Below are 25,969 nucleotides of genomic sequence, written 5' to 3'. Positions count from 1 at the left end.
CACCAAGCAGTTGTTGCAGGTATAGGGGACAGATAACCAGTATGGCCGTACAGTGCGTCCTACGTACCCTTCCATCTTCATGCCACTCCACTGACTTACGATTATTGCAGATATTTGAAACGCACTCGCACTCGAAATTCTCTGCCATACGACCTCTTGCACATTATCATCAACCTTCTTATCTCGACGGACTCGCTTGGAACACTTGCAGCTCTGCAACGTTGTTCACAGGCATACTATGATCTCATCACCCCCCTCTTGTACACCCATGTTCACATTCATTCGGATGATCAACTCCAACGATTCTTGACTCTCCCCTCTGAGAGTCGTACCCGACGCAAGAGCAAAGGCTTCGGCCTGTTGAGTTCCAAGGCGATGAAAAGAGCAAGATCAGGAAGTTTGCAAACGCCAGAGAAGAAACTTCAGGCGTTGACCCTCGTTAAGAGTTTGACTCTTGACGTTTATCCTTCTCGAACTAGTCTCAAGTTGGCCAGCAAGCTTCCCCAAGTCATCCCGGCCAAATTCCTTACTTTCACACCATCTGCTGTTCTCTCACTCCATGCCAAACTTCTTCGCTCCCAAGCTCCTCGAATCCTCGCGACATTCTGGGCTGGACACTTGCCTTCGCTCATTCAGCCTCAACAGGTCACTATTAACTACTCGAGCCTTGACGTCAGAACGTTACTCCAAGGGGACAAGGAGGAGAACTGGTGGGATACCTTTGGAGGCCTTAGTGTGGCCCTGCAACACTGGGAGAAGCTGGAGAAGATTGAACTGAGGGGCGAGGTTTGGGGCCTCATAGTTCCTTCGCCAGGAGTCGAGATGGAGATGGTACATACTACTTTCGTGCCTAACGAAGACGTAGTTGACGAGGCAATTATGTTCGAAGAGGGAGATGAGAGCGATGGGAACAACGACATACCGCAAGATGGGATCCATAGTAGCACTCCAGTGCAGATTCCGAATCCCAATATCGCAGTCCTGCCCCAAGCAGCCAACAACAACGACAACGCAGATGACACCCTGACCCCCAGACAAAAGCTTCTCAAAGACCGCAAGGAAGCTCTTCTTCTCGGACTATTAGCAAACTATCAAGTCGTCCAGCATACCCAACATCAAGCCCTGGCTACCCATCCCAATCATCTGACTTCTTATGTACCTCAGCATTTCATCACGAACGGTAGACGTTCAAGAATGCTTTGGAAGTTGAAAGGTTTCTTTCCTCCTCCTGACGGCGATGTGGATGAGGATGGGATAGAATGGAAGAGTGACGACGAAAAAAGGGAAGAGTTGGAGAATGATAGAAAAGAAGTGGCCTCATGGCTGATGAACGAGCTGGACCAGCAATGTCCGGAGCTGGCACGGGATTATGGAAGAATGATAGACGGCAGGAGGGAACTAGATTGTTTGCAATGGATTTCTTAGATGGTGGAGAGGTTATATTGAACCAACGATGTCAAAGTCAGTACCCTTGTCATCCTCATTCCAAAGCATGACGACAACTGACAAAAATGCATGCAGATGACAAAAGGCCAAGAGCTTGAAGGACTTGATAAAGTATTTGAACCGTGAAAAAAAGAAAAAAAAAAGAAACCCTGACACGACTGTATAGACTGAATGATTGGATAGCGGCGATTTTTGCCTGGGGAGACAATATAGAGTTGTAGATTGATTTTACATATGCAGGTTGTTGTATCCCAGTTTTTTGGCAGAGCCTAGACGGAGTGTAGGTGCAGATGTTCAATGAATGACTGAAGATCCTCTCGGCCAACTTCAACAACACTAGTGTCAAACATATCCAGACTTGCTGTAGCATTGGAAAAGGAAGCTGCTTGTTGGAAAGCGAGACCAAATTTACTATAGACGCATCAGCATATGGGTCGTTACAAATACACTGCCGGCCCGAATTGAAAGCTCACTTTTTCCTCACATCGCCAAACTCTGGTGCACCAGTTACACCCACCACTGAGAAAGTCCCCTTCTCCTCATTCAAGCATGCTACTACAAACGGTAAACTCTTAACCTTGCCTCCAGAATGTGCGTTTTGTCGAGCGATTTTCTCGACCCACCGGTCCCGCGTAGCATCGACCAACCAAAGAGCAAGACGTGACAGAGGGGAAGGATGACAGAAGAGCCGAAGGTCAGGACCTTCGCTCAGGATGGTCAGACGGAAGTTCCGAAGCGTACGGATGATGGATTTATCAAGCAAATCGGATCCCGCGCGTATGATGGCTCGATGAAGAGCCATAGCTAATGGGAGAGAGCGCCGCAAAAGGGAGATACTGGATGGTATTAGTCGACACAATCTGAGTAACAGTTGATAAAGCTCTTACTCGTCGCACGCATCATAGGCGATCCAAAAGTTGGTCACATGCCAGTCTTGATCTTTTTTCTCTTCGGATTCTTCTCCTTCAATACCTTCTCCTCTTTCTCCTGGTTCGCTGGCAGCAATGCCCATTTCCGCTTCCCGCGTACCAACGCTCCATCTGGTGGTGCCTCCAAACCACTCACCGCCTCCTTTACCGCCTTCCCTGTCAACCTCTAACCTTACGCCCACCGCTATATCCAGTAAAGAAGATATGACCTCGACGGCATCTGCTGCTGAGAGTGAAGATAGTTGAAACCCGTAAGCGCGGGTGAAAGACGGGTAAGAAAGCTCGACGAGACCGTATTCGGGACCGACACGCTCGAGCACTTCAGGTAATTGACGTTTGAGCTCCATGTCCATGTGTGACCATGCCTGATTGCATTGTTGGATTGAGTAACTTCAGGAACGTCAGTTTACGCCAGAAGTAAAAGAAAATAGCGCACATACCCCATTTTGGCCAATAAACCACGCAGCTTGCTTCTTCCCTTTTCTTTCCATATTCCCAACCGGCCAGCAACGTATCCGCTATGTAACATCGCATTGTATAGGTCCCAATGTCTGAACAACATGAATCGTAACTCTTCGCTCTTGGATATATTCCTATTGTCGGGATTAGGAGTCCGTAGAGCCACAGGGTCTGGTTCGTGATTGAGCCGCACGACCTCGTCAAGGAAGATTGCATGATATTCTTCATACTTTTCGCGATCGATATGGGATGTAATGTATTGATGAGTGACGCCGAGGATTGAATACCATAATATGTCATTGTCGGCTCGTTCAAGGACCGTAGCAAGCAGATAGATTGTGAGAGCGACAGATTGCCCGTAATATGTCCCGTGATTGTAGTATTTGGCTATCCGTTCTTGATGCGCCTCTTTGATTGCTTTAGGAAGTTTACGCGGCTGATACCATCGTTAAACTCTTTTTCTGCGAGTTAGACCACGAACAACTCACTCGATCATCGTCTCGTCGCCGTTTCCTTCTTGCCGCAACAGAATCCTCTCGCCTCCGTTTCCTTGACCATCCATCTTCATCTTTAGCATCATCATCGCCCTCTTCATCTTCATCTTCCTCTTCTGGTTCCTCCTCTTCCGCCTCTGATTCTTCATCAGAGTCACTGTCTTCATCCGAGTCCTTTTGCGGTAGAAATTGCAAAGCCTCGAAGCTTTTTCGCAGTTGGTCCATGTTTTCGGAGAACTCATCCCCATCTCCCCAGATCCACACCTTCCCGTGAGCGTCTTCATCATCCTCATCGTCGAGATCAATGTCGAACAAATTACCCAAATTCCATGGGCGATGGGAGTCAATTACATGAAGATGAACCTTCTTTGGAAGGTTGAAAAAGTCTGTTAAAGTTAATAGGGATCCGAGGGACAGCAGTATGAGAGTGTGTATCTTTGGGATGTGAGCATTCAGGCCATGATCCTGAAACGTGATACGTACTTCTTCAGAGGCAAGCGCTTCATCACTCTTCTCTTCCAGCTCTGTCAACCCGCCCACAGGGATCAATCGATAAGGAATGTCATCGTTTTTGAACAACGAACATAGTATCCTTGCACCCAAGAGTCCATCCTAACAACTTCGTCAGTGCTGTATACGGTCGTTCCGACGCGTACTCACGACATCAACCCCAGCGAGGATGACCACTCCTCCAGAAGCAGCCCCAGCTGTTCTCCTAACGCGCGAGACGATCGAGTTGTACGCGTGAATATACGTAAGATCGGATGGACGTAGGTCGTCTGCGGGTGGCTGTACTACGGGCATTGGAGTGCGCGCTACACAGATGGACGGAAGAGCAAAAGAGGAAATCAAAAACGCGTCGAGCGAGCAATAATGTTGTTCGCGTTTGAGAGTAAGACGCGTTTTTTAAATGTTACATAATTTGAATGCAAACATCGGAAGTATGACGTAATTGAAACGGGGAAGGCGGGCTGCGGCGGTGATCCCGGTGTGACGCCTGATAAGACAAGATTCCAAGCACATAATAATCTTCATCGCCTGCTGTTTCTCTCAGACAATAATACAGCAAACACCAGCCACAATGTCCATGCCTGTATCAGACCCACATGGTACAGTCGACCCCGAGAAGCAGGCAAGGCATCATAGGCACTTCACGAAACTTCGCAACAAGGTCGACTCTTTGCAGTCCGACATATCCAGGCTCGGCATCGCAATTTCTACTACCTGGAACCCAAACCACAGGCATGACGAGGAGTGGGAAAAGGAAGTAGACTCTAAGATGGAGGCCATAAGGGACTCCCATAGGTTTAGGAGCTTTTCTGGGGAGAGAGATGGGAACATCGTCAAGTGGCATGTTGATGGGCATGGTGCGACCTTTCCCTTGTTCGAGGATGTCGATTGACATTTACCCATCCTTACAGACTACTTCTGGGCTCTTTCCGAAGTTATTGACTCGGCTAAAGAAGTGAGCAACTGCCCCGTGCTTATTGTCGTGCGCCTGACGATTTATGCAGTGTATCATGATTCTCGACTGGTGGTTGTCACCCGAGCTCCAGGTTTGTGGTTAGCGCTTAATTGTTCATCAATCTGACTTTTTCATGTAGCTACGAAGGCCCGCAGCCCTCTTTCCCGAATGGCGCCTTGACAGACTCTTGAAGAAGAAGGCTGAACAGGGCGTCCGTGTCTATGTTCAAGTCTACAAGGAGGTAAGAGGAGCAAATCGTTCGTTGACTGTGGTCTGATATACTGACTTGTGACAGGTCGATATCTCAATGTCACTTTCTTCCAAGCATACCAAAGTCTGTTCGAACCTTTCAAATATGTCTTCCCATATAAGCTGACAGAATACGTAGCATGCGCTCGAGGATCTTCACGAGAACATTTGCGTCATGCGGCATCCGGATCATAGTGGAGGTTAGAACATCCCTTTAAACCGTTGCCCGACATATCATTTAACTGACCTACAATAGGCGAGCTGGTATACTACTTCTCACATCATGAAAAGCTTTGTGTTGTTGACAACACCATTGCTTGTATGGGAGGGCTTGATGCTTGCTTTGGCCGCTGGGACACAAGGAATCATCCACTTGCCGATGTTCATCCCACTGAATTCTGGAGAACTCTGTTCCCAGGGCAAGACTACAACAACTCTCGAGTGATGGATTTTCAGGTACGTACAGCCTCTATTCATGCCAAAAATAGCTTGAGCGAAATGTCGATAGACTGTGGACAAATACGTTTCCAATGCCCTCGCGGTTCAAGACACAGCCAGAATGCGTGAATCTATTGCCATATCCTCCTATGCGGACTATGCTGATAGTTCATGAAGCTTGGCACGATGTGTCTCTCTCGATGATTGGTCCCTCTGTTGTTGATTTGGTTCAGCACTTTTGCGAGAGGTGGAACTTTGTCAAGAAATTCAAGTGAATATAAGTTTATTACGCCAGTACTGTTGCCTTACTCACCCATGTACAAGGTACAAGCACAACCACAGGATGGAGTGGCTTTCTCTTCCTGGCCGTGCGTTTTCCTTTTTTTTCAATCTGCTGCATCTTCAGCTCATGTCCGACTAGCCTGGGATGAGGTCCGATCTCGTGAAGGTGAAAAGAAACTAATCCAAGACAACGAGTTTCGTCTCAACCATCCCCACTTATCCGAGTGGAAAGAAGTAAGTGCTTTCTTTCTTCACGGACACCAGCTGCTTATTTTTGGCTTTGAAGGCAGGTCGTCAATTCTTCCACCCCTACCATTTCCCTCCTTCTGAGGCACCCAGAGCTACTGAGCCAATTCCACATGGTACTTCTAGGGTCCAGGTAAGCTCAAAAGTGGCAGATTTGCGTATTCGGATATTGACTGATTTGGTTATGCTAGGTAGTTCGATCTGCAGCTGATTGGAGTCATGGTATCCTCTTGGAAAATAGTATTCAACGTGAGTCTGCGGATAGTTGGGCCTTATGGAAGCTAATGGATCTGTTAAAGAGGCGTATATTGGGCTGATCCGAGAGGCTAATCACTGCATCTATATTGAGAATCAATTTTGTGAGTACTGAACACTTGCTCCTCTTGCCTGGATGCGCTGACCTCGGAAAAGTGTGAGATAGCATCTAACAGCGATAATGGAGGAGGGAATTCTTGCTGACTGTTGGAACAATAGTATTTCGAGCTGCAAGGATGATCAGCCAGTGAAGAACCTTATCGGTAAGTTGTTTCAGTTCCAGATAGGACCCTGTAATAATCTTCTCTTAGCCCTCGCGTTGGCGCAGAGAATTATCTCAGCTGCTCAAGAGGGCAGGAAATTCAAGGTCTTCATTCTCATCCCCGCAGTACCGTAAGTGGTCACGCATTTTTGTAGACTGACTAAATGCTAACTATCTTCAATTTAGTGCTTTCGTGAGTACCTAAGACCGGATTTTGATCCATGTTGCAGCTATTGATGTAATTATGCAGCCTGGAGATATCCAGAGTCAGTCAGGCATTAAGGCTATCATGGAGGCCCAGGTACGTGCATGTGCAGCGAAAAGGTGTTTGTGGCTGATGATTCGTAGTATCGCACTATTAATCGTGGCGGCGCCTCCATTTTCGAGATGGTCCGTGAAGCTGGGTTCGAGCCGTAAGTAACATTTCGCATGCAAAATCAGACGTGGTTGACATCTGGTCCATAGAACTGACTATATCTCCGTGGGTCTGAAAGTAACATGAACTTGGGGCTTGCAGTAGCTGACTTCCTGCTAGTTTTGGAACTTGCGTTCCTACGATCGTATCAACACTCCTTGGAGTCGTATTAAAGCTATGGAAAAAAAGGTGAACGATTCGTTTCTCTCTCTGAGATACAAAGCTCATCATACGCCAAAGTCTGGAATCACCTTCCATCAAGCTCAAGTCGCTCTTGCTAAAATCTACGCTGGCTCAGAAGATATCAGCGGCGGCGGTGCCGATGAGGTGGTTAACATCGAGCAGCCTCATGACCAAACAACAGGTGTAGACGAGATAGGCAAGAAAGATACGGTCCAAAACGCTGTTAGACTGCCTAAGACCATGGATGAAGCTAAGGACATCATCAAAAGATTCCAACAGGCTGCACAGAATGATGATAAGCACGTGTAAGTCTACCTTGTAAATCGATATGCTGCTTGTGTATTGACGATCCTTCTACAGATCCGACAACGGTACGATTGAGATTGCTTTGTCTATGCTCGAGGTTGACGAATTACTGACATTCTATACAGTGTGTCAACATGCTCTACAAGACACCACTACTCTATTCGATGAGAAGTGGGACGGTACAGAAGAGGAGGAGCTCTCATGTTTCGTGTCTGAGGTATGAGTCCCTATCGCTGTTTAGAGCTCGTCGCTGACTATATCTCCGTGACAGCTTTGCTACATCCACAGTAAGATCATGATTGTGGATGACAGACGAGTCATCTGTGGTAGTGCAAACATCAATGATCGTTCAATGAACGGAGATCATGATTCTGAGATTGCGCTGGTGATCGGTAAGCCAGGTAAGACAAGTCATGAACTGGAAAATTAATATGATTACAGAGGATTCTGACATGGTTGAGTCCATGATGGACGGTAAGAAGTACATGGCTTCGGCTTATGCTACGACGCTACGTCGAACTCTCATGCGAGGTAAACGTTTTATATTGATGTTTCCGGGCCTAAGCTAAATGCGATTATCAGAACATATTGGTCTATTGCCGTCGCAGCCAGCTTTTGATGAGAAGAACCAGCCTACGGCCTCAATGCACCCGGTTCCTACCCCTCACATGTATGACTTTGGTTCCGAGGAGGACAAGGCCGTTGAGGATGTTCTGTCCGACGAATTCACAGATCTGTGGATTGGAACCGGAAGAAGAAACAGGGAAGCATTTGAAAATGTTTTCAGGCCTGTGAGTGTGCATTACACACTATTGTTGGTCCGGGGACTGACACAATCTTCAAAGGTGCCCAGTGATGGTATCAGAAACTGGGAAGACTACAAGGAATATTTGAAACCGCATGCCGGTGTCTCTGTGAGCCAAATTATACGCGCCAGCTGTTGTACCATGGACAATGATTATCTGACCGCGTAATCTTTTTAGACTGGTCATGTCATTGACAAATCTCTTACCCTTCAGCAAGTGAAAGAAGAGCTGGGCAAGATCAAGGGCCATTTGGTTGACATGCCTATTAACTTCTGCATTGTACGTAACTGGTTATTAATTCTTAATTGAGCTAAATGCTCGACCTACAGGATCTTAAATGGATGACGGAAGGCGATTGGCTTTCCGTCAATCCTTACACCTTGGCGCTATATGTCTAAGAAACTCTGGCAATAGGGTAGCATACAATAAAGTCTTGCAAATGAGTGACAAAGATATATACAACCAAATCGGATACCGGTGATGATACAATCTTTAACATTGATGGCTTATGGATGAATATGAATGAGCGGCCCCCTTCTGTAGCGTAAAGTGTCAGAAGGTCTTATCGCATATAGAATTATTGGTCTCAACAAGCAAGCAGAATGATAATAAAAAGGAGACACATTTTTTGCTCGAATAGAAGCTGAGAAGGTTTACCAGAGGTGGGATGGATAGCCGCGATTTCAGGGACAAAGGACCCGCTTGAATCCGATGCGTTGGGCCATTCTACATACGTCGTATTTAATTGCTGCCATCTCATCTAATCGACACATCCCCATATCCTCCTCCTCGCCGGCATTACCACATGTGCCCAGGGCACTCAGATCCATTGCAACTGCGTAGAGCACTCTCACGTCCCATCCTTCCTGTTCAACATAAGATCCAGTGCCGACAGTCTGCCGACCATGCCCGACAAGAAGGAGGAAATTCGCTCGGTCGTGAGTGGTTCCGCAGCGAACAGTCGTCTTTGCATACTAAAGTACCCGGTTGGGATCAATAGACCAAAATCATCTTGGATGAGATGCTAGATGATCTCATTCTTACCACTACCATTTCTGCCCACCGTGAAGTAAAGCGAGGCCGAGTCATCTGTGGGACATGTGGGACAAGGTAACTTGATCACTTACCGAACATGGCACCCATCTGATGCGGGGAATACCCATCATTATAGATGTCGCAGTCACCTACCTCTTTTACCGAACAACGTCGCAAGCTGTTCAAAGTCTCTTCACACATCAGCGGATGCCTCAGGGAGTTCGTCAAGAGCTCAAACGCCGCAATGTATCTCTGAAGCAGGTGGGCGATCAAGTGGATACGCTGTTGGTCCTGAAAAGGGTACAGGAGGATCAACTGGTGTGGGTAGTGGGAGTGGAAAAATTGATAGTAGTGGGAATGCCTTCTTTGATTGCCTGGTCTGCTCCCGGCCTGTGAGTCCAAATTCCAGCCGTGCCTCAATCCATAAGACTTGCTGATTGCGAAACCTTCTATAGATTGCCTCTAATCGATATGCGCCCCATCTTGCTAAATGTATGGGGCTCAACGGCTCTATTCGGCGAGTGGCTGCTCGTTCAGCTGCTGTCAAAGCTCGCCTAGGAACCGGACATGATCGATCCAGTCCTTCGCCGTATCTGGCCACAGGTAGTGAAAATGGCGACTGGGGTTCAGATGCAGATAGTGTTGGTAGCAACAAAAAGAAGAGTAAGTTGTCACGTTGGTTTCCAGCTCTGACTTATGGCACAGAAACTCAAAACAATTCAACCAGAAGGAATGGATCCCCCAACAAGTCTGTCGCCAAAGGGAAGAAGGCGAAGCGAGGATCCAGTGCTGGTATGTTCTTCAGTTTTTGCATTTGCGGCAAGTGATACTTGGCTCATAGACCATTGTTCAGGAACCCCCACTCCCCAATTCCCCCGCCAAACTCTCCCACCCTCCAAGCTGGGGAGACCACCCACGAATCGTCAAACGACGCAATCGTCACCAGTATCTTCGCCAGAGAAATCAGTCATATCCGTTGCCAGCTCTGGTACTGGTGTCACGGGTTCTAAGACTCTGCCAGGTGCCAGGAATACCTTACCGGAGATTGTCCTAGGGGACGAATCCAGTGAGGACGCCGACGACGACTATTGATTATACTTCTCACGACCACCTATCTGCATGATACGAAGCTTTTATGATATCATAAGGTCCGCACATACGCTGTCCGTCATCTGTACCATGTCCACCACCGTTATCATTATGTATTGCATCTTACATTACTGGCAGCTGTTATGCAGCTGTCGTGGTTAACAGCTGTTATGTAAACAGAGTCTACTGTTATAATTAAATAATAATATTTTTTATGTGTGATAGCGGCGATGTCCGATGATTGATATCATTCATCACCGGCCGACCGATAGGCTCAGGCGCTTTCATCGGCGAGCTGAGTGCAGTGCAGTGTATCGATGTATTGCTACATCTGTTGCGTCGACTGACTATCATTTCCCCTCCATTGACGCTGCCCATAACTCTTACAGGACTCTCATCACTTGCTGACCCATTTTTCGCTATGGTATTCGGCCTTCTCTGCAGGTGGGCATGGTAAGTGGCGGCACTCCATTTTCCGCTGTCAGCATGTCGCAAACAGTATCGACCATCAACCGCCACGGCTAACTCACTACCCACAGTAACATTTGCTCTTACCTATACCCAGCATATGCATCCTACAAGGCATTATCTATCCACCCAGAAAGCTCACCCGAAGCGATGGCTCAAGTGGAGAGATGGTTGATGTACTGGGCAGTGGTTGGGACTTGGACAGCTGTTGAAGCTATAATCGGGTGGACTATTACATGGTAAGTGTGACGGCCTGAAAGTTTCTGATGGTGCCAACGTTTAACTATCTAACCGGTTTTTTATGATCCCAGGATGCCGTTCTACAGTCTTATTAAGACTTTTGTGTTCCTTTCTTTGTCGTTGCCACAATTTGAAGTAAGAAGGACCGTATTACAAGTATATTCGGGAAATCCGCTGATTCGTTCCTTCATCTTTCTGGGCACAGGCCTCCACATATATCTACCGTTCTCATCTCTCACCATTTTTCCAGGAGCACGAGCAAGACATCGATGCCTTCCTCGCTTCTTCACGCAGTCGCGCAGGCTTTGCTTTGGTGGAAAGCGTGGGTTGGATTTGGCAAAAGGCAAAGGCTCAGCTCAACGTAAATCTCTTCTTCCTCATATTATATCTCTTAAGCTCATTCATTGGAACAGATTACGTTGCCTGATGAGCAGCTTCAAGCGGCTGCCATGTTGGCTCAAAACCAAGGTCAAGGCCGACCTAATGAAGGAGGTTATCCTGCTCAGGATGTGCACCAACCTCCTACTCTTTCTGACCCTGCGTCCGGTGCTCTTCAGACGGCGTTGCATTTTGTTTCAAATTATGCTGGGAGGTGTGTATAATCTTAGATCGCATTGGATGTGGGAATCATTTTCTAACCGAACATCAGATACATGCCGGTTGCCCTCACAGCCCTTTCCGCTGCGGCAGCTTCAGCTAAAGGGCAAGCTGACGAATCTCAAGGAGGCGCCTCATCAAGTATCACACCACAATCCCGTGCGACTCAGATGCCTCAGCAGATGACCATGCCCGTCCCTGTCCCGACTCCTCCTGTCCATCAGCAACAATCTGACCCCTCTTTGCGTTCCCGCGCTTTTATGCACGCATCCAGCAATAACAGTGCAGGCCAATATCCAAGCCTGAACAACCTCAAGCAGCAACAACAGTATCAAGCGCTTAGCTCCGCTAGGTCTCCTCCCCAAGGCTTTTCGGGCAGATCCGCATCAGGTCCTGCAGGTCCTGCAAGGATGTCTCAATCCTCGTCACGCAGTTCAGATGAGTCTCTCGGCTCCAGATATGAAGGATATGAGCAAATTGGGAAGGACGAGCTACAAGAAATGAATAACTCCAGGTCACGGACGCAGGGAAAGAAGAATTGGTTTGGATGGGGTGGACCCGCTGGCATGAATGATGACAGGGATGACAGGGATAAGATCGACTAAGGCCTTCCTTAACGTGTATGCTTGCGAATGCTTTACGCGCCTTGCTCAGTGTATTTACAATAACTCCTGTATCTCAATCTGTGTGTAAATAAATGTACAGTGTCCATTCACAGTATGGATGAAAGTCTGCATTTTGGATCCTGACTGTCCTTCCATTTGACACTTATCTAGAATCGATACTGCCCCACGCAGAGACAGGCGACTGTCTATTATACAATGAAAGAATGTTATGATATTCTAGCTACATGATAAACCCTTAAAAACTATGACAGTGAATAATGTATGAGAAAGACGAAACGAGACGTTGAAGAGCTATACAGTGATAGGGGAGGGGAGGATGGTGCCATAAACGATAAACAATACGTCGATCAGAAAGTCACTGAAAAAAACATGCTAAAAGAGCAAGATAAGTGATGTCTAATGGTACAGAGAAATATGAAGCACAAAAAAATGTGCCTTTTGAGGAAGAAATGGACAAGGTTCGCGGACACGACCATACGGGCGGAAGAATCATTTGGCGGCGGCCAGAGAGGGGGAGACACTATTGCTGTGAATTTGTTGAGCCCAAGCCATGGTGTCGGCAGGGTTTGCGTGATAGCCGCTAACAATCTGGGAGACGGAAGAGTCTTGTACAGGCTGAGGGTGGGCCATGTGCGGCATCAAAGACTCTCGTTTGGTGGGGGTCACGTCTTCAGAAGGTGCACTGAAGCCGAAAGCTTCCTGTGCCGAATTGTAATGCCTTGTAGGAGTAGGAGTGCTACGAGGGGAGTGGCTGGCATTGGAATGACCGAAAAAAGGGAAGCCATTGGGGGAATTGCTTCCGGAGATAGGGATGTGTGATGGTCGACTCATTGGTTCTAGTTCATTGGGAGTCATGCGAGGGGACTGGAAGAAACAGAATTTATCGAGCTAATGGTAATCAGTACAGATTATGGATTAGAGTTACTTGTTTGAGCTTACAAATTCTTGATAGCTATTGGCACTAAAGAACTTGTGGTCATTAGGATGTCCAGTTCTCCCTCGTTCCTCAACATGGGGTTCAGTGTCAATGGAAAGACTGGCTGAATCAGGAGTAGACTCGGTGCTCAGGGTATTAACCGATGACGTGTCCCCAGTAGACGCGGGTGAGGTATAGATGAGGTCAGGTGGCAAATTGGCATGAACAGGCGTAGGCGGGGAAGACCCCTTGGACGAAGGGGGGGTCATCAAACCATTCTCATCTTCCGCGTCCTCAACCAATTTGCGCAAATTGCCAGTGGAACGCTTCAGAGTCAAGGGTTTGTGGGGCGAAAGATCTGGGGATCGTACATTCGGCGAAATGACGGGCGAGCGAGATGCCACTGCCACAGGGGTCTTGTCACCGTCAGGCCTTTTCCCGTCGGGATTGTCCGTAGCTCGCGAGCAGTCCCAGCTACTAGCCTCTCCATTCCAACTGCTCCTGCGCTCGCAGACAGGAGGCTGAAGATCAGAAGTTATGGTGGCATAGTTGCCTGCCACGACGTCCATACTTGATCGTTGAGGAGGATGATGAGGATCATGGAAAGTGAGGGACTGTGTAGGCTGTTCTTTAGACGGCGACTGCGGGGGAGAAGGGGCACAGTATTTTGAAAGAGATAGATGGGCATGAACTGTTGGAGGAGCGGGTGGCTCGTACGCAGAGTTAGGAGGAGGGCTCTGCACAGGCGAATCGGAGCGTGCCGGGGCATCATGTTTGTTAAAATTGGGAAATAACCTAGGAAACGTCCATTGGGAGGATCCGGCAGATGCTTTACTGTCCTTGCTACCGAAGGCCTTTTTTATTTGAGAAGATGGTGGAAGGGCGTTGCCCTTTCTAAGACCCGGGAGAGAAGATGCGAAATCACCATCATCGAAATAGCTGCCACCAAGACTGGTAGGGCCAGAGTTGCGGGAAGCTCGTCTAGGCGCAGACTTTTTGAAGGTGAAGGAATAGTTCATTCCATCGTTTGAATCCCACCAGTCCTTGTTCTCGACGGAGTAATGCACACAGAGGACTAATTGGCGCTCATCGATTTTGCGCTTGTAATCTTCCAGCTTGATGGAAAAACTGAACCTATCCCAGCCTTCATCACCGGTAGTACTAGCTGGGATGTGACACACATGGGTACCAGCAATCTCAGATACAGTCCTATAATGAAGTCAGATATGTCACAGTAAGTGATGCAAAGAGTGACTCACTGCCATTGATCCAATGTAAATCTGACGGCTACCCATTTCCTGAAAGCCACATTTCGAACGATAACGCTGCCCCTCAATGTTAAGCCAGTGCTTGATTGCAACTCTACCCTCTCCAAAATTACATTCTCTCCTGCCAAACTGCCCCGCGCGTCTGGAGAGAAATCGGTCCTCTTCCTAGGCACTCTACTCGCCCCAGAGAGCTGGATCTGGTTGGCTTCATCCGCAGCCCGGGCGGCAGCATTCTTCCTAGTACGGAACTGTACAAAGTCAGAAGCATCGGTGTCGTTCTCCGTCTCCGTCTCAGTAAGCTGAGCATTGTCAGGATCCGCCGCTTTTCCCACTGCAGTGACCTTCTGTTCACGCAGAAACAGCACAACGCTTTCCAAAGCCTTGGCATCACCTTGACTTGTGTCAGCAAATCGGACACTTTTTGATCTCTCGGTACCGAAGGAGTTGGGACTAGTGTCCGTGGGAGACTCCTGACCTTGACGCATAAGATCTGGTGTAGATAATGAACGCGGCTTGAGTGATGGTTTGACAATCTCACCCGACTTCTTTCTGATCATGGCAGCGCTTGGACGGACAGTGGATAAGGATGAAGGCCCGGAGGGTAATTCAGACGTAGAAGCAGAACTTGGAAATGGGATCTGAAGGGAGCCCGTGGCTCCTTGGCCCCCTCGGACATGCCCCGGTCCAGAATTCCGTTGAGGAACGCCGGGGCGAGGCGACGTAGAAAGAGGATTGCGAGTTGGTGAGTCTCTTTTGGGTGGTTGGAAATTGGGATCAAAACTGATAACATGGGAGGATGAATCGCCGTGGCTGACCTGTCCTTTGAAAGAGGAAGCATCGTTCCCATCTGTTGAGGGTGAGCCTAGATCCTTTGGCCCTGGCGACAGAGGGGATTTGTTAGGGCTTCCATGAAGCTTGATTCCTAAAGCACTACCCTCACCAGCAGGCGGTAGCCCAGATATTGACGGTCGTGGAGAATTGCCAGACCGCCGCGGTAAGCCTTCTAGGGGTTTTGAAATGACAAATGAATGCCGTCCGGCACTGTGATGTCGGGGGATGTGAGGGATGGTGCGCTGAGGAGAAGAGGAGCTGGAGGAGGACCGACGAGGGATTGTATGGATAGGAGCAGAAGCCATATTTGCGTCTAAATCGTCTACATTGGTGGAATTATGCGCCTTGCGCCAAGCCTGCGGCTCCTTTGCGGGGGAAATGAGGGGAGGTGTCGATATCGGTGCTGGCTCCGTATAAACCATGATATCCAGTTGTGCTTCTATAGGAATATATCGGATTAGCACGGGCACAAGAGTTATAAAAAGGGCATGGTAAAATAAATGGTGGGAAATGAGGAATGAGGGATGGAAAAGGAAGACAAATAATAATGGCGGACAAAGAGAAATTGAGGAAGGGAAGACGAGTGATGACGTAGTGCACAGTAAAAATAAATAGCGCCCATCGGGAGACGCATCTCGCAACCCATCCTCTTATTAATGAATGGATAAAAAATATGTAATGAAGGAAAAAGAGGGGTTATGCTAATCATAAGACCAAATACGCACCCGAATCCGAACAACAAGCCCGGCAGTATGGCTTTGAAGGACGGCTCCTCCAGGACCAAGGAAGTCAATACAAGGAGACAAAGGAGCTGAGAGATGTAATGAAGAGCTCCTCCAATATCACACTTCGTCAAGAACGTGAAAGGAAAATACGAAGTAGAATCAGACGACTGAAATCAATAGCCCTCGTGGAGTCCCTCCAAAAGAAGGCGGGCATGAAAGTAATAAGAGAGAAATAAAGACTGATATAGTGGAAAGAACGAGAAGGGAAAGGGTTGACAAGACTCTAGATATATTACTTCCCCTTATCTATGGCTAATATCGAGAACTCGAAAAGCCAAAGGGATGCAGCATACTTATGAGCTGATCGGCGATATACCGCAGTCATGAGCGGATCAAAAAATTCAGAAGGCGAAGCGTGTGGAGCCCGACACGATGTAAAAAATCCAAGACTCAACACTTCGAGCAGAGACAATCCAGAACGCTAGTAAACTCCTTGCGTGGGAAAGATGACAGAAAAAAAAAGACAATAGACGAAAAACTCATAACAATCCAGATGAAATAGAAGCTAGTCGAGGTACAAAGCCAAGCAATTGGTAGAATAGGACAATCAGAACCAAGAACTCACCTCAGAAAGTCACGATGCAGCGATTGGAGTGAATTGAACCCAAGATGGTGCTTCTAAAGATGAAAGTCTGTTGGAGGGCGCAATCGTCGCAGGAAAAAACCAAATCAAATAGTCGACTATCCTAAAAGATGGCGAACCGAGAGGGATGATGAGCAGATATGGAAGATTGCAGGGGAAGGAGGCTGTCAGCTTATGTCCTCTTCTGTTATGAGTATACGTAAAATCATGGGAAACGGGACATTGGCTACGACCATCACTGAATAACTCGTCGTGCTCGACATGTAGAGTAACAGAGTGAGGTGATCCGTGCACGGAACATCACACATAACCCGCCAAATCCTTGTCAGGTCATCCGTGCACAGATCACATCGACATCTTGAAGGGTACAAAGGATGTCACGTCCTTGTACATGGAACGACCATGGCACACAGTTAACCACCAACAGATTTGCCAGAAGCGAAAAGCCTGGAATGTGAACTTGCCCCCCCCCCATTGACGAGACGACGCAAGCGCGCAAAGTACAGGAAGCCGTTGATAGCGTACCATGTACCAAACATTTTCACGGATAAGATATTGGGATCAAGAGCAAGAGGGCAATAGCCAGGATGCACACGAGCAGACTTACCGTTCGGTTCCGGTTTGAAATAGAATAGTGATTTGTCGAGCGCAAGGCTGCGTCTTTATGGAAGGAAGAATTAATCTGACGACTGTTGTTCTCATCAGAAAAGGCAAAAAAGGGAGAAAGGAGGTAGTGGAAGATGTCAGTCACTCGAAGATGTCGGTCACTCACCAAAGTAGATCCGACGCGCTCACCTTCTTCGCCAAAACCAGATTAAAGATTAAAGGTGGTTCCTGTCCCCTATCGCAGTGGTAACGCGTGGTAATAGATGTGTCTTGTATCTCGCGACGCGTTACAAGCAAATGTCCTTTTCCAAACTGTGTATTTTACACATACACACACACCCGGTGTTTTGCGGAGAGCCGAGGGGCGAACGGGGTAAATGGCGGGTGTCGTGGGGTAAAGCCTTGGGGCGAATAGAAGGTATGAGTTAAAGATAATCTATCGTAATCGCTTGCGGATGAGCGCTTTGTGATTTGCAACCTCTCTTGCGTACGTAGGTCGTTTAGAATAGTTGGTGCTGACACTGTCTAGCTCCTGGATAGCCTTGTACGACTTGCGCGTAGAAGATCGAAAACGTAGACGCGAGCTGGCAAAGTTTCGCTGATGAGTGCAAGTCCAACAGTTTTGTGTTCTGTCTAAAGCAGAGCTAGACAAGGACGGCTGGGGTGGATCGTGTGCCGATGAAGGATAATTGGTTTGAATGATCAAACTTGCTGGTTTTTGATCGGAAAGTTGGCTGATGATAGATGTCGCGCCGATCTTCCCAGTTTCGTAGAAGTACAATAGGAGGAAGTGAAAGTGTGGTTTCGAGAATGAGGATGGTTTGTTTAAATTGCAAAGGTCAAAAAGAACCGGTCGAACGTTATGCAGTCTCCCCACAATGCCAAAGAGGGGACGGATGCCGCTGTCGGCTGTAAAATATCGCACAGTCTCTCATACGTGAAGAACAGGAGGAATTTGAGATAACGGCAAAGAGCCATGAGAAAATGGTAGGATGCTAGGGCAGGTCCGGAGCTTCAATTTAAGGGTCAATACAGGGATTGCGAAATCCAGCGTCGAACCCTGTCCCTTTCTTGTACTTGTGCTCTTGCGTCTTAATTATGTCTTTCTGCTTTTGCTTGTCCAGCCGGGGAAGACTCCTCGGTGCCCCGATGCTATGCCCTGAGCTTCCCCTTCTGTCACCACCGAACGCCACCCATCACCGAGCGACACGGCCAACACCGTCTACCAAAATAATCAGCATCTATTCTTCCTGATTATTTTTTACATCCATTTCTATGCTGTACTGTTCACACCCAAGTTCCAACTTCCACTCTTAGAGTAGTAAAACCTTTTTCCTCACTATTTGAAGTAACAACGCAGCATATGTAGCCCGCTGCAGAAGTGCTAGGGTTAACAGATGGGAATGGTGACTCGTCATCTCCTTAATCCTCCGTTCTCTCCCGGGAGCCAAGAAAAGAGCGACTACGAGTAACTATTTCTATGCTGTATCTATTCTATCTTCCTACTTATGCTTTCGTCCTATGAAATGGCACACGTACGCGCCGCAGGCTATACGCGATAGAATCACGGCAACAATTTTACCTTACATTTTTTCAACACTCTAATTACGAGCTAACAAGGTTCGTAATAGATGATGGCTCGATCCCCCATCATGACACTTCTGCAGCAGATAGATAGCAGCCCTCTGTTGCCTTAGTTTTGGGAAGTTTTAGGTGCTTATTCATAACATATCTATTCCCACGTATAATGAGGATGGGTGCATCAGCAGACATAATTGAATGGGTAAAGCTAATTATAATTAGTCGCCCGACGATAAGTGGAAGAGAGCAGAGAGAGGGCTTAAAAAAGGAGTAGTGATAGAAGGAGGTGGTCAGGTCAAACGTAATAATGTCGGATGTCATGATGAAGGCAGCCCAAGGAGACGGTGATAAGTGCTGAAGCGCGAAAGGATGAAGTCGGATCAGGTCGCTTGCCTTCTGGAGTGAAGATTTACATTTTGCTCTTCCTACATCGCGCGATTGCGATACAATCATTGCACGCGGTCTTCAATCAACAACGTCGTACTGTAGACGGAACGCACCAGGGCTTTTGAAGGTAGGAAAAAAGAATGGCAAGAGGAAAATGCAAATGCTTATTTAATGCTTGATGTAGAACTGAGCAGAACTATGGGTCTTCATACACGTAGATTAACAACAAGCTGTAAGAAGAAGAATAGTGCGTCGTACGAAGTTGAAACTTCACAAAGGCACAATTGATTTCTCATATTCCACATTTTCTTCCTCTTGGTGTCGTTTCACATGGATTCAGGGATCAAAAGTTCAGGAACATACTATTGTGCCGCATATAATCCAGGAACGAGGAACCAAAATGGTCATTACAAGTGGCTCGTCTGGCCAGCCAGGCACAAGCTTGATATCCGCAGTCAGCTGCTGCAGAGTCTTGCAGAGCTGATCAGCTGAGTCACGACTGCTTTGCCGTGCTTCAACGTCCACACCCATCCGTCCGCGCCCTCATTCCGCCAAGCGCTAGAGAAGTATGTACAGTGATTTTGTAATAATATAATCGTATTAACTTGCTGGATAATAATCCTTGTATATGTGTCAAACGAATACCTACTAATCACAACGGCTGTATTGCTTTCGGGTGCTGTCCTCAACGGATGTCTCACCCGCAGTTTTCAAGAAGTCTTCAAGCGAGGGTGGGGTCGCATTCTATGAGCTCTTCTTTGTAATTAAGTAGTATTAAAACCTCAAGTCTGTGTCTTTTCCGGCACTGTACTCTGTGAGGCATTCTAAGTTACGCATGTATTCATCCTTCCATAATAACGATGTACGATGATTGAGACGCAGTCATGGCATCGCTCATCTCAGGGCGCTATTGCCCCTTCTCTTTCTCACTGCTGGGATGTGTTCGAACATAGCGCCGTCACCTGCCCTTCCCTCTTCCCATTGAGTCCCTACCATTGAATCTAACACTACTGTGAATGTGGAGTGGGCTATATAGATGCTTGCCAATAATACGTAGTACATATATGCACTTCTTGTACAATACTATTATATGCAGACAGTGGTCGGTGACCTTCAGATTTCTTCCAACGACGAAGAATGTCTCTAGTGAGCATATACGGATGATATCAACTACTATTGAACTCCCCTATGTTCGTCGCTCGAACTCATGATTCCCCTGAACCAATTATCTGATAAGACTGGAGGTCTGTCTTGATCGCATTTTACAACAGCGAGATGTCTAAATTCTGAATGAGTTTGTAAAGTAGTTGTTTCTATCCAGATTCCAGCATATGTTATTCACTTTCCTTTTTCTTATTTAATGTTTCGTAAGCCATAGGCCATGGGTTCCAAGATCACAAATAAAGTTTGAGGAAGTCAAGTCCGAAGCCATTCAAGCCAAGCAGCAGCAAACAGCTGAGTGAACAAAGGAAGTTCTGTCTTGAGAATCGCAAGCACGATCGATATACTATTAGTAGGGAGTGCGGAGGAGATTTTACGTACTGATAGTAAAATGGTACTACCCATCATCCGCCATCTGTTCATCAATTGATCCCCCACATCTTTGACAGGATTATGAATATGCTGCATGCAATAGCAGCAGGCCCATTATTATTATTAATCCCTTGGAACATCTACTGTTGGAGGTAGGAGGCCAGAAAAAGAGCAAGAAGGATATCCATAAAGCCGATATAGGATGATGTAGTATCAAATCCCCATTACACTGGAATGGATCCCACATCAGTCAATAGTGAGGTCAGAGGAAGGAGGAGGATATCGGCCACTTCTTCTCAGTCGAGGCTACGTACGTATACTATGTTAGAAATTGATGTCGTATATCACCAGGGAGCCGAACTAGCCCTTGACCCGACAGCTGACGACCCACCGCCAATTGTCGTCCGTTCCCATTCGTTCTTCTGACACGTGAACTGCTTAAAAAAAGGTCCAGACGATGACGAGTGACGACTCGGAATGTTTGTTCGATCCGATCGGTCAATGATCATATGACAATTGAGATCGGTAACTTTTATACACTAAACCTCTTACTGTTTCACGAAAGCCTCAAACATGTCGATAAAACCACGTAAATATGGGAGATGAATCAAGGAAGGATACCGCAGCAGGATTATAAAGTGAAACCTTCTGTTTGAAGTGCTGCCGCAAACCCGTTCGCTACATCATCATGACATGCCTACAGAACAATCATCCCATCCTCAATTTGTCCCCTACAGCGTCGATTCCGCTGCCAACGTCGCCATCTTATCTTGAGGATTCTAGACCTGTCACACCTGCCAATCGCCTCTACGTTCGCCCCATGTCTAGCCCGCCTCCGCCTCGCCCTAATGGCCCATGCTTCCGCCCAAAGCTCAATATCGTTATTCCTCAATCGCACCTTCTTCAATCGCTCATTGTGGCAGAGGAGCCACATCCTCCTTATCGCATTCACCCATATTTGAGCCCGCCGTTCAGTTACTGCAAGAAGTCAAATGATTGCAGTCTCGGCAGAGATCGTGAATACAAGACTGGAAAGCCATGTCACATTTCAGTGGAGTATCCGGGAAGAAATATAATGGAAGTAGATCTTGAAGGGATGTCATATGCCGCGAAGTGTGCATACAGCCGTCAAATCAGATTGCGTGTATCAGCAATCACCCTATCCATTGTGCTTCTCATGATCTTCCTGATATCCATTTCCCTGACGTCTGGTAAGTGAAAAAAAAGTCCCACGAGGTGCTGCAACTGATGTAATTGTACTGTCTTATTCTAGCTGGCCCTTACTTCGTTGTTGGAGTATGACTAGATTATCCTTGATGGATCATACCGTCTTCTAGCGCTGAGAATGAAGGAGTTGTAAAGATCAGAGAATATGGTTTGGGAATCAGGGAGCAAGTGGCAAGGACTTTACGCCCTTATGTTGTATCATAGTGTGATCGGGTTCGAGACATGCCTAGTTGTAAAACACAGTTGTCGCTTCAGCGCGGGTCGCATGCGGTATTCTTGAATGCGGGTATCATTGTATGCATAGTGTACAGGTACAGTGTCAGTGTAGAGGCCGAGGAATATGAAAGGAGCAATAATCGAGATCATCCATTGATCTTCTTTGACCTGCCTTCCCTCTGCACATTTCCATCAGCTGGATAGCAATGCAAGGCGTGCGGACTATACTCACCTTCTTCATCCTTTGCAATTTCTTTGCGGACATCTTGGCCCTCAATTCCTCTTCCCTCTGCTTTTCCTCTTTCCTCGCTCGTCGCTCTTTGATGATGTTCACTTTGCTAACGCTCTGTTAGTACCGCGACGATACAAGATACCAGCCAAACGAACCGTTGCCTCTCGTTTTCCTTCTCCTCTTTCAGCTCCTTTTCAAGCTGTTTAGCAGCTTGTTGAGCCTTCTCCTTCTCCATACGCTTTTCAAAAGGTGTCTTGACAGACGGGCTGATGTATGATCTTCGGAGCGCTGTTTTGGCAGATTTGTGGGCCTTTCCTGGAGTACGGCCATTCTTTGAGGGAGCAACAGAGACAACTGTGGGAGCAGAGGCTTGGGCTGAGGATGAAGGCTCGGCAGACATCTTTGACAAGGAGTGTACAGTTAACACGGAAAGATGTATATGGATGCATGATTCCCAGTATCTTTTTACAGGGAGTCTTTTGAAAAATGGCAGCGATGCGGAGATTGATGAAACTCCGAATCTGTTGCGCGCAAACAACCCGGTTGAGCGATATCACATCCGTTCCTTGCTGCTTGTTTCCCTTTTTCCTTTTCTTCTCTTCCCTTTTCCATCTCCCCATACTCGTCTCCTGTTTCTTTCCCCCTCATCTCGCCCCGCCTTGCTGTGTAAGGATCCCGTATTTTGTATACTCGAGCGAGCTCATCTCCGGCTGGTCCGACCATCTCCCCCCCTAAACAAACATCAATCACACCCGTACTCTAGAACTGGATTCAATTTCAGCTGGTAACATGTCCAATTCTGTGCAGGTCACTCCAAGGAAGCGGAAGGCTGGTACCAGTATCAACGATGCTTCAAAGGCTGCTGCTGCACCCACGCCTAGAACGGCTAGAACCTCAAAGCGCTCAGTGTAAGTCGAGGTGCTGCGCCAACGAACAGTGCTGATACCATGCTTTGTCCATATACAGGCCCGCAAATTCCGCACCAGTACCGTTTCCGACACCTCCTGCTACTCGACACCGAACGTTTGATCTTGAAACACGACCAGCGCTCACTTCCGCCCCTGTGGAAACACCTAAAGCAGGCGTTCCCAACCTTCCGCCTCATCTAGAAACGTTACTCGGTATCCAGAAAGCCTTCAATCTTGCCCTCTCTCTTTACATTGCTACACATCATCCCGTTCTTCCTCCTCATTCTCCCACAGCTACCAGCGTTAAACTGCCCAACCTCACCAATTATTTAGCGATCAAGGAGACAGTCGAGCGTACTTGTGGCAGGAGATTTGGAACCCAGGAACTTGGAAGACTGGCTTGGATATGGTCATGGGATGGAAAGTCTCTCTCTGATGAAAAGTCCATATCTGAAAAGAGCAAGGAAACAGGAAAGAAGGCAATGCTCGACGAAGACAACCCTTTTTTTGTTCCATCATCTCCTGCCTTGGGCTCTGGTGAAGTTTCAGGCATGAGCTATCTGATCACCTCCACGAGAACCCTCGACCCCTCTAATGGAAGACGAGTGTATACTCATGGCGTTGGCATTGAGCTCGAACTGAGGAAAGGTGAGACGAGACAGTTGTTGTCTAATTCCGATGGTGGATTGGGTAACAGGGGCCAAGGCGGAGGAACTGGCGCGATCGGTAGATGGAATGCCAACGGAGAAACTAGAGAAGACGAGTTTAGAGAAAAATTGGAAAAGTGGGTAGAGCTGCATGGTGGCTACGAGGTGAGTACATTGGCTTTCAATGTCTTTGAAAATGCTGACCTTATTAAAGCCGCCTGAAGCTACAGTCCTTCCTACTCCTACTACATCTGAAACATCTACTCGATCTACTATTCCTCCCATCCCGATACTTCCACTTCCTCAACTCCCTTCCAACTCTGCACTGCCATCTACCAATTTAATGGCGCAGTTTACATCCCCTTCCTCTGCCTCAATGACCATGACACCGAAAAAGAACCACCTCCCGCCTGCTTTTAGCTCACCTAAGACAGCTGGTCTGTCTGACCCTTTTGAGATTGCAGAGCCCGAGAATAATGGCCAAATTAAGGGTAAAATCGTGAGGAATGGTTCGGTGGAGGAAAGGCGGAAGGCCATGATGGAGAGGCTCAAGGCAAGGTCAGGAGCGAATAAGGCTGTCTTGGCTACTTTGGGTTCTGCAGCTGGCGGCTTCAAGAGACCAGGTGTTAATCTTTCCGCATTATCTGCAGGAGGCCAGCAGGAAGAGCTGAAGCGAAGGAGTACGCTGAGCAGGTTGGAAAGTGTCGCGGAAGCTGTCTGGATGTAAGTGTAAATTACCCATGTTTCCGGATTGCTGCCAACACCTTTTTAGGATGTTTTCTGCACCTTCGCCTGGCCCAAGTACTCTCCCAACGGCTCCTCGAGGTCGAAGGAAAGCCATACCGATGTTTGAAGTCGCCGAGGTCATCGTCAAAAGCTCTAAAACTCCCATTTCGACAGCTGAGGCCCAAACGTCTCTCCAGATGCTGACCGAGCTCTGCCCATTCTTCCTTACCAACAAGACTATTGGGCGACAAGAGTGGCTTGAGATGCCCATGACGGCTCTTTCTGCAGCTCCGACGTCTCCAACTACGTCCACCCTGACCTCTTCGCCTTCCTCTGGCGCGACGATGGTTGCTCGGCAAACGTCAAGCTCACCCTCAACCCCTAGTCGGTTGAAAGCAGACTTGGTCGGCCCTGCAAGCCCTGGTCGAGTTAGAAGACAGGGAGGGTTAAGAGAAGTGAGAGAAAGGATTCGTCGCGAACTGGGAGAGTGATGTTGCCCCCGGAATTGGGTGGTACGCGCAAGCAGATTGCATGGAGACCGATATAAGTAATGTTACATGGTATAGTATATATTTTTACTAATTAAAAAGTATCTTGTCTCATGCATGCTTGCCTGATTGATTCGTTTTGGTAGAGATAATGTAGAGATTGTAGGGTATATGCTGCATATTAATGCTGGGTATAATGAAGATCAAGACTGGTTTCCTATTTTCCAGGACGGTCCACCATTCTGACATTTATCAGTGGCTTTTGTTCCAGTTCTCCTTTTGGTTCGTCTTCCGCCACCTGTCGATCCCATAAAATTCCCGCAATACCAACGGCGCCCAGTGCTAACCCAAATGCTATCCTTGCATTACCCGATAAAGCTGTACGGTACCGACGAGACCCATTCATGAGCATCTCAACGTGTACGATTGCGACGCAGACTCACACAAATAGGACTGCCAGAGGCTTCTGCTCTTCACATGCTCTGGAATAGGTGTTCGTCCCCTTGCCAAGACTGCTCGTGTGGCGGCCCATCCTGAGCCGGTAGCGCTTGCTACAGGTTCGTTGGCCGGAGCAGAGGACGTCGGGGCGGCGCGAGGTGTGGGGCGTCGGGGCGGGGGGTTGGCAGCGCGACGGTCAGGGCGGGAATTGGATAGATGAGAAGGCTGCGGAGTGGGCGGAGAGGGCATGTTGAAGGGTGCGTTATTTGTTTGAGACTGATTAGGAAAACACTCGTTGGTTTTCCAA

At 47.7% G+C, this 25,969-nt stretch overlaps 9 protein-coding genes across 10 annotated transcripts; 5 read left to right on the top strand and 4 right to left on the bottom strand.

Annotated features, from left to right (window-relative positions):
* Positions 1-41: 41 nt before the first annotated feature.
* Positions 42-1,425, top strand: CNBE1450 (hypothetical protein; the record flags this gene model as incomplete). Its single annotated transcript, XM_770337.1, has 2 exons — positions 42-52; positions 111-1,425. The coding sequence occupies 2 exons, from the start codon at positions 42-44 to the stop codon at positions 1,423-1,425; spliced, it is 1,326 nt and encodes a 441-aa protein (XP_775430.1).
* Positions 1,426-1,715: 290 nt separating this feature from the next.
* On the bottom strand, positions 1,716-4,132 carry CNBE1440 (hypothetical protein; the record flags this gene model as incomplete). Its single annotated transcript, XM_770336.1, has 7 exons — positions 1,716-1,857; positions 1,920-2,282; positions 2,334-2,765; positions 2,816-3,270; positions 3,323-3,763; positions 3,812-3,940; positions 3,989-4,132. 7 exons carry the CDS (start codon positions 4,130-4,132, stop codon positions 1,716-1,718), a joined length of 2,106 nt encoding a protein of 701 aa, XP_775429.1.
* A 277-nt stretch (positions 4,133-4,409) lies between these two features.
* Positions 4,410-8,633, top strand: CNBE1430 (hypothetical protein; the record flags this gene model as incomplete). 2 transcript variants are annotated; one of them, XM_770335.1, is made up of 31 exons in its annotated part: positions 4,410-4,460; positions 4,515-4,695; positions 4,750-4,793; positions 4,843-4,884; positions 4,933-5,034; positions 5,089-5,127; positions 5,182-5,242; positions 5,299-5,498; positions 5,551-5,605; positions 5,649-5,751; positions 5,805-5,848; positions 5,902-5,996; positions 6,049-6,141; positions 6,200-6,257; positions 6,308-6,367; positions 6,440-6,526; positions 6,575-6,656; positions 6,712-6,718; positions 6,776-6,826; positions 6,874-6,938; positions 6,991-7,006; positions 7,061-7,129; positions 7,181-7,428; positions 7,484-7,494; positions 7,555-7,646; positions 7,701-7,821; positions 7,871-7,960; positions 8,012-8,220; positions 8,275-8,343; positions 8,413-8,514; positions 8,565-8,633. In XM_770335.1, 31 exons carry the CDS (start codon positions 4,410-4,412, stop codon positions 8,631-8,633), a joined length of 2,616 nt encoding a protein of 871 aa, XP_775428.1. The 2 variants fall into 2 exon arrangements, with proteins under 2 accessions (XP_775428.1, XP_775427.1); XM_770334.1 differs by having other exon boundaries at positions 4,410-4,695.
* Positions 8,634-9,140: 507 nt separating this feature from the next.
* Positions 9,141-10,362, top strand: CNBE1420 (hypothetical protein; the record flags this gene model as incomplete). Its single annotated transcript, XM_770333.1, has 6 exons — positions 9,141-9,173; positions 9,236-9,345; positions 9,407-9,662; positions 9,726-9,933; positions 9,976-10,062; positions 10,124-10,362. The coding sequence occupies 6 exons, from the start codon at positions 9,141-9,143 to the stop codon at positions 10,360-10,362; spliced, it is 933 nt and encodes a 310-aa protein (XP_775426.1).
* A 418-nt stretch (positions 10,363-10,780) lies between these two features.
* Positions 10,781-12,269, top strand: CNBE1410 (hypothetical protein; the record flags this gene model as incomplete). Its single annotated transcript, XM_770332.1, has 6 exons — positions 10,781-10,812; positions 10,899-11,066; positions 11,139-11,202; positions 11,273-11,428; positions 11,481-11,659; positions 11,717-12,269. 6 exons carry the CDS (start codon positions 10,781-10,783, stop codon positions 12,267-12,269), a joined length of 1,152 nt encoding a protein of 383 aa, XP_775425.1.
* A 510-nt stretch (positions 12,270-12,779) lies between these two features.
* CNBE1400 (hypothetical protein) lies at positions 12,780-15,727 on the bottom strand (the record flags this gene model as incomplete). Its single annotated transcript, XM_770331.1, has 3 exons — positions 12,780-13,178; positions 13,230-14,415; positions 14,466-15,727. The coding sequence occupies 3 exons, from the start codon at positions 15,725-15,727 to the stop codon at positions 12,780-12,782; spliced, it is 2,847 nt and encodes a 948-aa protein (XP_775424.1).
* A 6,642-nt stretch (positions 15,728-22,369) lies between these two features.
* On the bottom strand, positions 22,370-22,855 carry CNBE1390 (hypothetical protein; the record flags this gene model as incomplete). Its single annotated transcript, XM_770330.1, has 3 exons — positions 22,370-22,402; positions 22,456-22,561; positions 22,611-22,855. 3 exons carry the CDS (start codon positions 22,853-22,855, stop codon positions 22,370-22,372), a joined length of 384 nt encoding a protein of 127 aa, XP_775423.1.
* A 389-nt stretch (positions 22,856-23,244) lies between these two features.
* Positions 23,245-25,227, top strand: CNBE1380 (hypothetical protein; the record flags this gene model as incomplete). The annotated part of the gene is made up of 4 exons (XM_770329.1): positions 23,245-23,363; positions 23,422-24,175; positions 24,225-24,733; positions 24,783-25,227. 4 exons carry the CDS (start codon positions 23,245-23,247, stop codon positions 25,225-25,227), a joined length of 1,827 nt encoding a protein of 608 aa, XP_775422.1.
* Positions 25,228-25,441: 214 nt separating this feature from the next.
* Positions 25,442-25,911, bottom strand: CNBE1370 (hypothetical protein; the record flags this gene model as incomplete). The annotated part of the gene is made up of 2 exons (XM_770328.1): positions 25,442-25,602; positions 25,668-25,911. The coding sequence occupies 2 exons, from the start codon at positions 25,909-25,911 to the stop codon at positions 25,442-25,444; spliced, it is 405 nt and encodes a 134-aa protein (XP_775421.1).
* Between the last annotated feature and the right edge of the window lie 58 nt (positions 25,912-25,969).

Source organism: Cryptococcus neoformans, chromosome 5 (genome assembly GCF_000149385.1).
Source record: "Cryptococcus neoformans var. neoformans B-3501A chromosome 5, whole genome shotgun sequence".
NCBI classification, from domain to species: domain Eukaryota; kingdom Fungi; phylum Basidiomycota; class Tremellomycetes; order Tremellales; family Cryptococcaceae; genus Cryptococcus; species Cryptococcus deneoformans.
Note: the sequence above shows the minus strand (reverse complement) of the source record. Positions and strands in the feature narration are given on the sequence as shown.